This window comes from Pseudopodoces humilis, chromosome 4, assembly GCF_049639895.1.
Source record: "Pseudopodoces humilis isolate 2021_Gansu_Grassland_sample_001 chromosome 4, ASM4963989v1, whole genome shotgun sequence".
Lineage (NCBI taxonomy): Eukaryota > Metazoa > Chordata > Aves > Passeriformes > Paridae > Pseudopodoces > Pseudopodoces humilis.
Window position 1 is genome coordinate 13,162,435 of NC_142203.1, and position 13,108 is coordinate 13,175,542.

General features: G+C 41.5%; 1 protein-coding gene across 1 annotated transcript in view; it reads left to right on the plus strand.

Annotated features, from left to right (window-relative positions):
- The window catches only part of RHOBTB3 (Rho related BTB domain containing 3), a 28,971-nt gene extending 25,408 nt beyond the window's left edge, over positions 1 to 3,563 (plus strand). Inside the window, exon 12 of the mRNA XM_014262507.2 lies at positions 44 to 3,563. Coding sequence (XP_014117982.1) covers positions 44 to 159 — 116 coding nt within the window. The 3' untranslated portion in view covers positions 160 to 3,563. The remainder of the gene's footprint in view (positions 1 to 43) is intronic.
- Positions 3,564 to 13,108: the final 9,545 nt, after the last annotated feature.

The window sequence follows — 13,108 nt, forward strand, 5'->3', positions numbered from 1 at the left end:
CTATTTCTTACATTTAATACATTTAATTTATTTCTTTTTCTAGTGGAAGAGCGCAATTTTGTAGAGATGCACCGATGGCCTTCAAACTTGTACCTGAAGCAGCTTGCTGATTACAGGAACTATATCCACTCTCAGAAATGCCACTGCACAGTAATGTAAAGAGACTGAATACATACAAAGTGCATTTGAACTGCAAAATTTCAGATTGGGGATTATATAGAATATAAAAACCATGTCAAGAGTGAAACCTGATGCTGACCTCCTCTGGAAATTACAGACATTCTTTGTTTTGCTAGCAAATTTATCTGATTTTTATCTTGAAGCATTGAGAATGTATGTTGAAGATTTCTTTTAAGCAGAAGGACTTCATATTCACGGGTGTTATATGTATTACAGGACACTGCCGTCATGACTGGCATCTGTTCTCCCTTCTAATTTCCTTTTTGTTTATTTTATTGTTTTTCATGGTTATTTTTGGCTGCTAAACTGCATCTGTTGAGAACAGACTGGTTTTGTAAATCTGTGCGTAATAGAAGCATAGGAGTACAGTACCAGTGCAGCGGGAAGCTGAGAAGCCAGGTCATAAGTTCTTCATATACTTCAGGATGCAAAGATTTTCTGCAGCATTTGTTAGTTCACAATATAAAGGGTAGGCTTAAGAAACATTGCAGTTATTGTTAATTTATTACTTCAGAGAAAGCCTGTAGCTCTGTTACAACTCTATGAATAGATATTTTCATTCCAGAGGAATGCATCACTACATTCTTTAGTGCCTCCCAAATATCTAAAGAATGACATCATTTTTCCTGCCAATAAGTAGGAGAAAAAAGCCTGTTTTAACAATTTCCAGAACACCTTTGTTGGTGTGGTCATATTGTATTTTTCCCCATGAGGAATAAAGAGAGGGAAATAGAGCATGTCTCATGGACAAGGGAGAAAGGCAGAGCAGTCAACAGCCTTTCATGGGGTTTGAGGAAAAAAACTCACTAGCAGAAGTGACTTTTTTGGGAAAAGTGTGTCTTGTAATCATAGGTCTCCACAATACCTGGCAACAAAAATCTTAGATGTGCTGGTCATGGAAGACATGACCCTCACAGATTTGCTAGTGCTGCCTGGGATATTGACTTTCGTGGTGGAGCTTTGATCTCAAACCTCCCCAGCGGCGACTCAGTTCAATCTTAGTTACCATCATGTTCTCATAAGTTACACCACATGAGATGAACCTAGCTGTGGATCCTTTCTGAGATACAAGAGTAAATCCCAGAATATTATGACTGGCATGATCCGTGCAGATGCTATTTAGCATTTTATTGACCAAAATTTGTCATGCTGCTGACTTATGTGTACACAGTATGTGCTAATGCTAAAATGAACCCAGCCTTTACCTGAGCATAGGTGCTCTTCTAGAAGCAAAATCTAATGAAGGAACAAAATTCCTCATGATCACTCTTGTACTTCCAATTCTGCTTTTTCATCTGCCTTTGTAATTTGTTACGTAGCCTGAGACTGTGGCATTTCTGCCACATCAAATGTACCTGGAAACTGCACTTGTGAGAAGAAGATAGAAAGACAAATTGATGGAGATGATTTAGATTTTTTTTTTTAAAATAAGGTATAAAAATTGTTATATTTGTCAATATAGTTTTATAGGTAAATTGTTCTTTTCAAATTCCATTCTAGAGTCATAGAGATTTTTTTTATTTTTCTGGTGATACATTGCAGAGCTTGAGAGGATGTTTCCTTCCCTATTTTTGTATACACACACACACACAAAAAAGAGTTTATGACTCACCTGGCTGCTGGAGACTCAAAATTTGAAGGTTAGTTTTATGCAAGAATGATTGATTTTTAAAAAAAATATTTGCATCTGCAGATCCTGAAGTTCTTTGAAAGATGAATAGGCTTACCTATGTCTTGCATATAGGGAGTCTAAAATATAGAGCATTACATTGCTTTTTCAAGATCATGAAAGAAAACTGAAATTATTAAACAAAAAAAACATTGTAGGAAAGTAATAGTGATGGAACTTACATGTGGAAAGAGTAGTTTTTATCACTATATAGTTATCAAAAATTTAAGCAAAAATTAAATTACTGGATAGATATGAATAAAACTAAGCTTTTTGAAGCTTGAAGTAATAGAAAAATTTGTGCATACAGCTAAACTACAGCTTGTCTAGACATTTTATAGCATCCTTGGATGTTTCTAACAGAAGCCAGCTCAATTACCAAAAGTGGGGATTAAATACTTCACACTGACATCCTGTGCAAAAGTGACACAAAAGTTCTGTGAATGTCAGTCTAAGCTTCCTGTAGTCCTGCATTTTCAATATTTTAGAAGCTTTCCCAGTTTCTTTACTAGGAGTTAGTCTGTTGCCAATGATTTGTGTATATACAACACATAAATAAGTACTGGTTTTAATTTTCTTTAACTGTTTTATAGATATTTAAAAATAGGCTTAATGGAAATAAAAATGGTTTATATCAAAACCAGAGAAATACTTTAGTAGTATGCATTTGAGACAGTTTTTATACAGAGAAGTCAGGCAGTATAGAGATGTTAATTATTTATTCAGAGATTAATGCTTACTACTATTCAGACAATAAACTACATTTCCATTTTACTGGGTATCCCCATAATGCTGCCTCTATCAGGTGCAGATGTGCTGTACTTGCAGACATAGATGATCTGATAAATTTTAATTTTAGAAAGAAATCTTGCTATAAATTCTTATTTTCATTCTCTAAGATGATTTTATGTAGAAATGTATGCATCTTAAAATTATTTTTAAACCTGGTACTTTTAGCATTTAGAAACATGTCTGAAAGTAGATAATGATGTTTTGTGAGTTGCTATTCTTAGCTGGTTTTAGTGGAGGCTGTGATGCATCCAGCACAGATAGTCAGGAGTTAGGTGTTTATAACTGTGTATGGCATAAAGTAAGAACTGCTATATAAACCCCCCACCTGATACTGTGGTAGAAAGTAAAAATCAGGAACCAATTTGAAAAATAAAAACTTATTTAAGGATGTGGTTTTGAAAAAAAAAAAAATCTTTCAGGAATGCTTCCACTGGTTCCAACACCTCCCAAACTCCCCTAGCACTGGCAGCATTGGGATCAAAGAAAGAGGTCAGTGGTGAATTTGTATGCCCCTAGGCAGAACCTATAGCATTTGAAATTATATCTTTAGCCTTAAGTTTAAGTAGAGATGCAGCTCCTGAGTCTTTCACTAGAGCTAACTCTCAAAATTAACTTTTAGAAAATATTTTTTTGAATAATGGCTTACACCCCCAATTCTTGTTGTCCTATATATGTGTGTTCTTGTCCCAAACTAGCACTAAGCTTTCTACAGACTAAAAAAAAAAAAGCTGTCTGCACTAGTAAGGTATTCCACATAATGGGCAGAAAAGTTTTGTTATTGTCTTTAGGCCACGGTATGTTTGATTTGAAAAAAAACTGCAGGAAATAGAAAATGAAAAGTTAGAAAATTTAGAAAGTTAGAAAAGAAAAAAGAAAGTTAGAAAAAAATAGAAGTTAGAAAAAATAATAACTATTTTATTAGGCATGTCCTGAAACACTTGTATGTTTTTCTTCTAGTGTACCTTGACTAAACTATGCATTTTGTAGACTGAATATGTAAAATTTTGATATAAAATTAAAAAAAAATCTCTAATCTGTCTCATATGTAATATATGTATAATGCCTATACTTATGGATATCTATTAGCATACTTGAGTGTTACACTGGAGATACTTTTTGTAGCATATTACAGTCATAGAACCATACTGGTTTGGGTAGAGCCATGGCTTGGGTTGCAAGGGACATAAAGATCCTCTTGTCCCAACACTCTTGCCATGGGAAGAGACACCTTCCACTAGACCAGGTTGGTCAGATCCCCAGCCTCACCTTGGACACTCAGCTCCTCAACTGAGCACCCACTGAGCCACAACAGCAGCACTGAGCAATGCTGGAAACTGCAGGCACTGTCCCAAAAGCCAGAGTGTGTTCGGGGAGAATTTGGGAGGAAGGCTTTGCTTTATGAAGCATTGAAGAAAGAGGGAAGAAAAAGGAAGAAGAGATCCCATAGGAGAGGATCACCAGTGTTGGATCCAGTATTGATCTAGCCAAAGGTCCAGAGTATTGTGAGTTCCCCACCCAGGCCCTCTGGGGGTACCTTTTTATAGGTAAGGACATGTAGCCCCCCTACAGCCCTGTCAGACTTTTCCAGTGGTTCTGAAAACAAGAGGCAACAAGGATGCCATTAAGACTCCTATCCCATCCTCCATGACACTACTGTAAACCTGTGGGAGTCTCCTCATCTTTTTCCTAAAAGCTCGTCTAGTGAAGTTTTTGCCATCTTGTGGCAAATGCAGAACTGCAAGAAATTTCCTGTGGGAAGGGATGGATGGGTGGACAATTAGATTTCATGCAGAGGATTGGCACTAACTTTGCTGTAGATGGTGTCTTGTTTCCAGGGTTGTGGCATGGTAGCCAGTGATGGTTTGTGCCCATCTCCCTGCAGTGGTATTAGGGGAAACTCTGCTGCTGGAGAGCAAGTAACACAGTATTTGCTGTCCTTGTAAGGCCACAGTGTCTCTTAGAAAACACTGCAAAAAGTGGTGTCAGTACGAAGACACAGATAGCAGCCAATCAAGGTCTGGTCCAGAAGTCTCAGGCTGAAGACAGGGAAGTCAAACACCTAAGGCAGCAACACTTCACTCAAGTACAGAGGGTGGTTTGGGGTAGAAGGGTGAATTCTGGTAAAGTTTTATTTTTAAAAGGTTTGCAGTTATTCCTCCTCTCCAGGTCTGTACTTCTGACTTACCAGCAAAGTGATGTACTCACAGAATGTTTTTACTGCATATATTTTGTATTTAGTGTTATTATTAAGAAAATGGCTATTTTGAAATATGTATCTCATTAAATTTTGAAGCCATTCTTCGCCTGTATATATGGCTTTCACATTTGGAAAGGAAGGGGAGGTTTATGTCAAGTGGTGGGGAAAAATCCCACAAATCTTCAGTACTGATATCCATCCCTTTTCACAGTTCTGCTCTCCTCCCAGCCTCTCCTTCAAGGACAACTGAAAACAATGAATGAGCCCTAAAAGAATATCACTCTATCAATCTTCATCTTGTGCAGGCTGCTGGCCAAGTTCTTTGTGTGTCAGGGAGGCAGACTTGGTCAGAGGAAAGCCAGCCCTGATTCTGCCTTTTGTGGCTGTCAGGGTGAAGACTGTGTTTTAAGGTTTTTAACCCAAAAGATTTTCCACGTTACCTGGAGATTCACCAGGGAACTCCAAGCTGAAGACATTAAATTTTCACTATTCTTTGCTCAAAAACAGAAAGATCTGGGGACTGGCTATAGGCTCTAAATGCACAGTCAACAACTACCTACGTTCTTTTATATGATCAGCCAGGCTCAGTTAGTAAGAGAAATCAGCTGCACCACCCTGGGCCAGGACAGGTCCATCCTTTTAGAACGCCAAGGACTCTTCTTCATATACAAACATGGAGGCCAAAGAACCAGCCAACCTCAAGTGCGTGGCTCTCCCCTGGAGAGCTTCTCCCTAGGAGTGACACTTATGTCATGAAGAGAAAAAGTGTCACTCCCAGAGGCCTTTGAGTTGAACATGTTAATTTGTTACACCCCATTGGTTTCCCTGCCTAACATTCCACCCCGATACATGTATCCAAGTTTCCCCCGCCCCTCTCCTTCCCTATAAATACCCCGGATTTTCCCCAGTTGAGGGAGCTGCTGTCACTGGCTCCCTTCACTGAGGGCTCTGCTATAATAAAGGCTATTTCTCAGAGGAATGCCATACAGCTCTCTAGTCTCTCTCTCCGCATCGCCTGCATGCTGCCGCTGAGCTGAAATCATTTGCTGGGCAGAAGATGTGCCCATGCCCCTGGGCAGTCCTTTTCAGAACAGCTTCTTCAGGGTAGTTGCAGAACCACTGTCATCAACCCCGCCGCTGCATACAAAGACTTTCTAAAGACCGGGGCACCTCTTTATTCATTAACCTGATGAGTTCTGCTCTTTCCTTCACCAAAATCTTCTCGCCTGCAACAGGTGGGGACCACCCCATGCACAGGTGCAGCTTCACAAGCACTGCAAGCTGGGATGCCCAAATCTGTTTTGCACCAGGGCTTATCCCAGCTGTGAGCAGGCATAGGACAGAGGAGTAGTGACAGGCTTCTGGGAAAGCCAGCAGGGTGCCAACCCTCCATCACATTCCTCTGCCAAGGACACTGTGCCCTGCCCCACTCCCAGCAGTTTCCAGCAGCCTTCTGGTCTTCAGGGATGCTCCTACTTTGTTCCCCAGCTATAAACTTGCAGTAATCTACTGCTCAGTGCTAACACAACCTACTGTTCAATACTAACTTCAAAAATCCTAAAAGCCTAATCTTCTGTTACAAATAAATATCCAGAGTTCATAGATATTTCAGGCTGAAGCAGATGCCTGGTGCCAGGACTCCGCTTACTGCTTGTAAAATTCAGATATGCAGCTCTGAATATCTGACAGCTTGTTGTGGAGAACAAGGCAGCTGTTCTTCATTTCAAAATAGCTGGGGCTACCCTATGAAGGAGAAATCAAAAGAAAATTAGGACATGCAAATATTTCTGCAGAGTTTAGAAGACATGCTTTGCTTTAAAAAAGCCTTGAGCCAGACTCAGCAGTACATGCCCTGCAGATCTAGTGTCAAACATACCTATTGTATCTGCTGATAATCTGCTAGGATTTGATGAAGCAGCATCTTAAAGAAAAAAAAAAACAAAAACACAAAAAATGTTTACTACCACCATAAAATGCAAACTTTGCTAAAACACTACAGTGCACTCAGTTTGACTCCTGAGATTTTCTTCTCTGTGAGCCACCACTCTTCTGGAAGGTTTGAAAAACAAATCCCCAACTCCCAGCATCACCCAAGATCTGCAATGAAGCCTCTCAACAGGCACTAGAAGGAGCATATGCTCTAAAACTCTGCTTGGGACACCTCTCACTCTACTCAGTTTGCTCTCAGACAGCTCAAACAGGGTTTTATGGGCCAGGTCTTGCAAAAATCAGACCCAGTCCAAGCAGTGTCTGAGCATAAATGCCAATTCCACAGTATCCCTGCATCTCACTGAGCAGCTCCAGGAGATCCAAAAGACTGCTGTGATGAAGCACAGTCTTCACAGGTTTATCCTTCTTTACCTGATAGGCTTCGGAGCCTGGAGTCAGAGTCTTCCATTGTTCCTGAAGCTGTGTGAAGTGCTCTTTGAGCTTGTTAATATGCATATATAAATTTTGGTATTCCTCATACTCTGCATTGAAGTCATTGTGGTAGCACTGGCGTTAGTCCAAGGAGACTATCACTACATATTTTCTAATGGAAAAATTAGACCATTTTTCTATGAGTGTACACTAAGAGAACATTCTGATTTGTTTCTATTCCATGAAGCACATGTGCACTGTTACACCAAGCACGTGGTGACTGTCAAACACAGACCCCCAAACTCTGAGTCAGTCACTCCGGGACTGAATGTTTCTACATGCAAGCTCATGTGCTTCAAGAGAATGAAGTTGGGTAACTCTAAAAATCTGCCACATTTCTATGACACTTAGTTACTAATGTTTTACATTCTAGAGGTTTTCTTCATTAGCAAGTGGATCACATAGAAAATATTGGCACTGTTTTCAAATGTCAAAGGACCAACAAACACAGCGGCTTCAGGGAGAGAAGAAACATTGCCCAATTTTATCTTTCTGGGTAGGAAAACCTTTTAATTTACATTTACTTTTGAAAATACATCTACAATACTATTTTGGCAGGGACTGCATTTATATTGAGTTGGGTGTGGAGTTGCACTTTTGAGCTACATTTTTGTCTGTATAATGGCAAAGCAGAATTAAGGATAAAATTTTATTTTTCTAGTGAGCAGCAGTTACATCACTGACCATTGAACTGAGGAACTTGTATTACAGGCACAAGAACGAACTCCAGACTAGTCTGAAACTGACCCGGGCCAGAGCTTCTCGGCTGGCTCAAATATATGTTTTCTTTTCTCTCCGGATCGGGGCCAGGAGGGGTCCTGGCCAGAACTTCTGTCTGGGTTTGGACCAGGATTTGAGCTCACCGACTCACCTTGAGCACAAGTCCATCGAACGAGTGAAGGAGCAGAGGGGACTCTTCTTCTGGGTTATATTTCACAGTTTGTTCCTACAAAGCGAAACTCCAGGAGGATGAGACAAAGGATTCAGAGGTCGGGCTGCTTCTTTTAACGGGGGCTCTTTCGTAAGTTGGGAGTTTAGAAGGGGCCAGTTACTATTCACGGCTGGCCAACTCACAAACTTTCTACAAATCAGGGATAGACAAGCTAAGATAAGAAATAACAGACATGGGTATCTTCAAATGCCAAGCATTAGGGAGTGAAACAGCGGAAGGGGCGCGGGGTGGACCCGGGAGCACAGGGAAAAGACGAGACGGCGAAGGCACTTGCCCGACCTCTTTTAGATGGGACACAGGGAACCGGAAATGCCCGGGCACAAGCGGCTGCCACCCCGCGCTGTGATGGGGAAAACAAAGAGATGAGTTTCCCGTGCGCTCCGGGATCGGGGCCCACCCGCCGCGGCAACAAGAATTAAATCTCTGCGGTGGCGGCGGCAGCCCATGCTGGGACACGGAGCGAACCGCGGCACTCCGCCACAAGCCGGGCGGTAACGAGGGCTCCAGGTCGGGGCCGGAGAAACGCGAGGCGACCTCGACTGCTGGTAAGGGTGGTGGCGCTTCCCACCCGCCCCCTCGGGCTGCCCGCGGCATCAGCGCGGCGGTGCAGAGGGGGAAACAGGCCGGCGCAGCCCCGGCGCCGGCAGGGACTCAGGCAAAGGGGCCGGGGGGCGGGGGAAAACCCTGGGAAGAACGGTAAACACAGCCCCCGGTAGGGAGCGGAGGGGTAGAGAGAAAAAAGCCCCGATGAACATCGGTGTGGCTGCGGGGGGGGGGGGGGGGGGGGGAGGGGTCGGGGAAGAAAACGCCCCGAGCCAACAGCCAAAAAAAATTAAAAGTTTCTAACATTGCTAATACACTAACAAACCTTGCCACAGCATGAAACCACAACTGAACAGCAAACCCCATCAGGTCTTAAGGAGGGCCAAACTCATTAATGCTTGAAGCCACTGATAGGAGTAAAATCTTCATTCCCTTCCCCCTCAAATCACCACAAGTGCAGTTTTATCAAACTCATGACATAAATCCAAGATGAAGTGGCAATGAGAATAATAGATGCCACATCTCAACATTGCCACATCAGTGCTTCTGCTCCTCTGAGCCTGAAGGTCAGCTTCTTTTTGGATGACAAGCTCTCCCTCCATATGCTAATGAATCTTTCAAAGCATCTGAGATTAATATTTACAAGCAGTAAATCTTTAACAACTTGAAATTCAGTACCAAGACAGACAAAGGCTTGTGCCAATGATGAGTCCCAGGCCAGATGCACCTGACTGGTGTGCTGCATGGTTTTGAAAAGAAAACTGCAGATGCCTTTCAACATTTTGGGAGGTACCAGAGAAACAATAGCCTGGACTACTGACTTTTGCCCAGTGACAACCCCTAGCAAGAGCCCCACCACTGGCCTCCCTCAACTGCTCCCCTGCAGGGCCCGATTTGCCCTCAGCCTTCCCACGGAGCATCCCTGGCTGTATCCAATATGAGCCAGGGCCCTGCCATGCCTGCTCCGAAGGCCGCAGCGGCTGCCCCAGAGCCCAAGGGCTGCAGGAGGCCTGACTGCCCTTGCCAACATCACAGCTCTGAGAGAAGCCGAGAGCAATTATTTCCAGTGCTTTATACCACACACACACTTCCCCCTCCCCTCCTGCACTGCAAATACCATGAGGGGATGCAGCACCACGGCTGCAGCTGACCCTGTGCAACTGCCCTGCAGGAAGGAAGGGCCTTTCCAGGCCTAACCCACCTCGGTGATCATCTCTGAGCCTTGGAGGCCCAGAAAAACCTTCTCAGACTTACCTTTTCCACACAGGAAACAGCTTGACACTGAACCCTCTGAGAGTGGCGGGAGTTAATTGCACTTTTACTCACCTCAAGTAGTCTGGTTGGTTGGCTGTTGCAGAACATGTAGGGGCAATGAAAGTATCTTTTCTTTCTCCTGCAGAAAAGCAGTGTTATAAATGACTTTCAAATTTCAGACAACTAGGTCTAGTTAATTGATAGTACACTTTAATTAATTGGATACAAAAATAGTAAATAACAATGTGATATAGAAAGCAATACGATTTAGTAAAAGAGTACAATTTAGTAAATTGTATTAGTAAATATTTAGTAAATATATTCAGATATATATATATGAATATAGTTGACCAGTAATTGAGTGTGTTTAAGACATAAGCAAAACCAACCAGTGTACGGGGAGGGTTTGTTACCTTACCTTAAATACAAAACAAAGCACTTCAAGCTAAACTTGTATACTATATGCTTACACATGTTCATTAATGTTTCCCATAAGTTTCCTATTTCCGATTTTTCTGATTTTACGTCATTTTTCTTCATGGTGCATGCCTCACTTGTTGTTAGAGGGTCTTCAGTCTTCTTTTGGTGGTCTTTTGGCGAAGCCTTCTCTTCCTTGTTGTCCTTTGGATGCCTTACAGGTTTGCGCATGTGTACTAAGTGTTGTATTATGTAAGTCTATTAATTAGTCTGATATTTACTGAATTTCAGGCCCTATGCCTAAAGTGGTTCTGATTTTGTCCATCTCAAGGCAGTTTTTGTCTTGAGACACCACTTATTTTTCAAACTACATTCTGTACCTTAATTTTGACATGTAACATCTGTAAAGGGGTACATCTGCCTTGTTACAATAATCTTGATAATTTCTAATAATAATAATAACTTCAACTTTAAATAATAATAATAATTAATAACTAATAACTTTCCAATTAGTTACAATTTGGTTAGCACAAATCAATTCAATTTATTACAGCAGAATCTTGATTATAAGATCTTTAGATATCCAAGAAATACCCACTGTATGGGCTTGAAAAAGTAATTTTAGAGCTTCCTTCTCACAGCAAATTACTCAGAAAAAGCTACAACATTTTATCATAGGGCACATGTGACCTTCTCCACAGTAGCCAGTCCCAGGGTTTAGAAGGAGAGTATGGCCACTTTATTCTTTTGTTCTTCAGGTTCTGCATTACCACAGTGTTAGCCCCACCTCAGCTTTTCTTATTTGAAGGCATGAGGTGGCATCTGCACAGCCATTTAAGTCATGCAGCAACAGATGGAGCTTCACAAAAGACAACAGCTTGAGAGAGACAGATGGAGAAAGAGAGACATCAGTGTTGAGGTTCTAACAAGAAATAAAGAAGAAAGCTGAAGTTCTTCTCATGTCATGTTTTTATCCCCACTTTACATCCACTACCAGAGGCCCAAAGTTTGAATGAGTTTCTGCACTCTTGTCAGAAGGAAAGCCAATTCCATTCTATGGTGTTAGCGGCACTAAGGCTCAAATAACCTGCAGTCAAAACTGAATGCTCCTCATTAACACAGCAAGGTTGGGTTGGAAAGAACTCTGCACTTTTAAATTGCTCTTTGACTCTTTTCAAAGGCATTTTGGAAGCACTGCACACATAAACTCAATGCCCTCTTCCTGAAGAAATGTTGAAGAATTACGATAATAAAAAGAGCTGCCATAAGGAAAAGTCAGCTGAAACAGGAAGGAACGCTGAGGATCTTGGTAATCTCTCTCTGCTTTCCATTTGGGGTTTTTGTGGCAAGCTTAAAAACCGCACAATCCTTTATATTCCTTATTAGCTTCCATTGCCATTGTATACACACAGTAGTCGTGTTAAAACTCAGCCACTCTTGCCAGTCTTTACGCTACCTGAGCTTTAAGTCTTGAGGAAAGAGCTGTCATGTGATGTTTCACTTGCTTTCACCTTTTTTGATATTAGTGTTAAAATTATTACATGGTGTAGCAGAAGTATAGAAAGAAGTGTCAAAATGGTAATAGAACTAGACAGAAATACCAGTAGTCACAGTATGTTCAGTACAAGTTGTACGCTTTGGTGTGAGCATTTCATTTCCAAAAGTCCATTTGCTGTCTTGGCTCAGTCCATACTTGGAATGCCAGGCAATGCTCAGTTCCCACAAATCAAAAATATTCCCAGTGGGAGTTCCCACCTTCCAGAAGTTTTTACTGTCAGATCCCCTGTTTTTAATCTGTTCCATGGAGATTGTCCTGCAACATTTTGATAATGTTCAAATATTTTTTCTCCTTGCTTTTGTAAGCAACTAAACCAGGGATCTCTAAAGCAAACTACTCCTGTACCATTAACTGGTTGCCATGGTGGGGTCATACTGTCACAACCATGCAAAACAGTAACATTAACATCCAAGGTTGGGAAAACACTGGCTAACAAATCTAATTCTTGAAATGGAATAGGAAATGATTGGTTCAAATTTTCAATTACTGTTTTCTGCCAGGCTGCATTACGCATAGAAGGCCAAGTATACTGTCCCTTTGGACTTAGGCAGTCATCACTTTTGCCACTTGTTAAATTTACTATCTTAGGGTTCCACCAACCGGAAAAGTCTGTTTCGTTTTCCTGAAGGGGAATGCCAATTAAGGGAGTTTGAAAAGGGTCATCGACATGCTGTAAACTGAGACAAAAATCCTAAATACCAGACGCATTAGTGTCAGGTTACCCAAACATTTGTTTGTGGTTTTTCAAGAAACACCCTCTCACCATACAATGATAATCCCCAGAAAATAAACATTCATATCACCATGGGCGTGCACATTGCCTGCGTCTTTCTGCCTTGTCCCATCCACTACTACAAACTTGCCAACACCCAGTCCACACTTTCTGTTCACTATCTTATTGTCTTGCCTAATACTTAATAATGCTAAGTGTTTAAGAAGCTCAAAGCTAATATCTGCTAATACTTTCTGTACAAAATCTTCAATCAGTTCTAATGTGTTTAGAAACTATTGTTGTTCATGCAGTACTCTGACTGCACCCCTTGAAGCATTTGCTCCAGGCAGCTGATCTAAAGGTATACCAACAAAGTCAGTCAACCACTGTGCTCTAGGGTAGGTAATAACCCA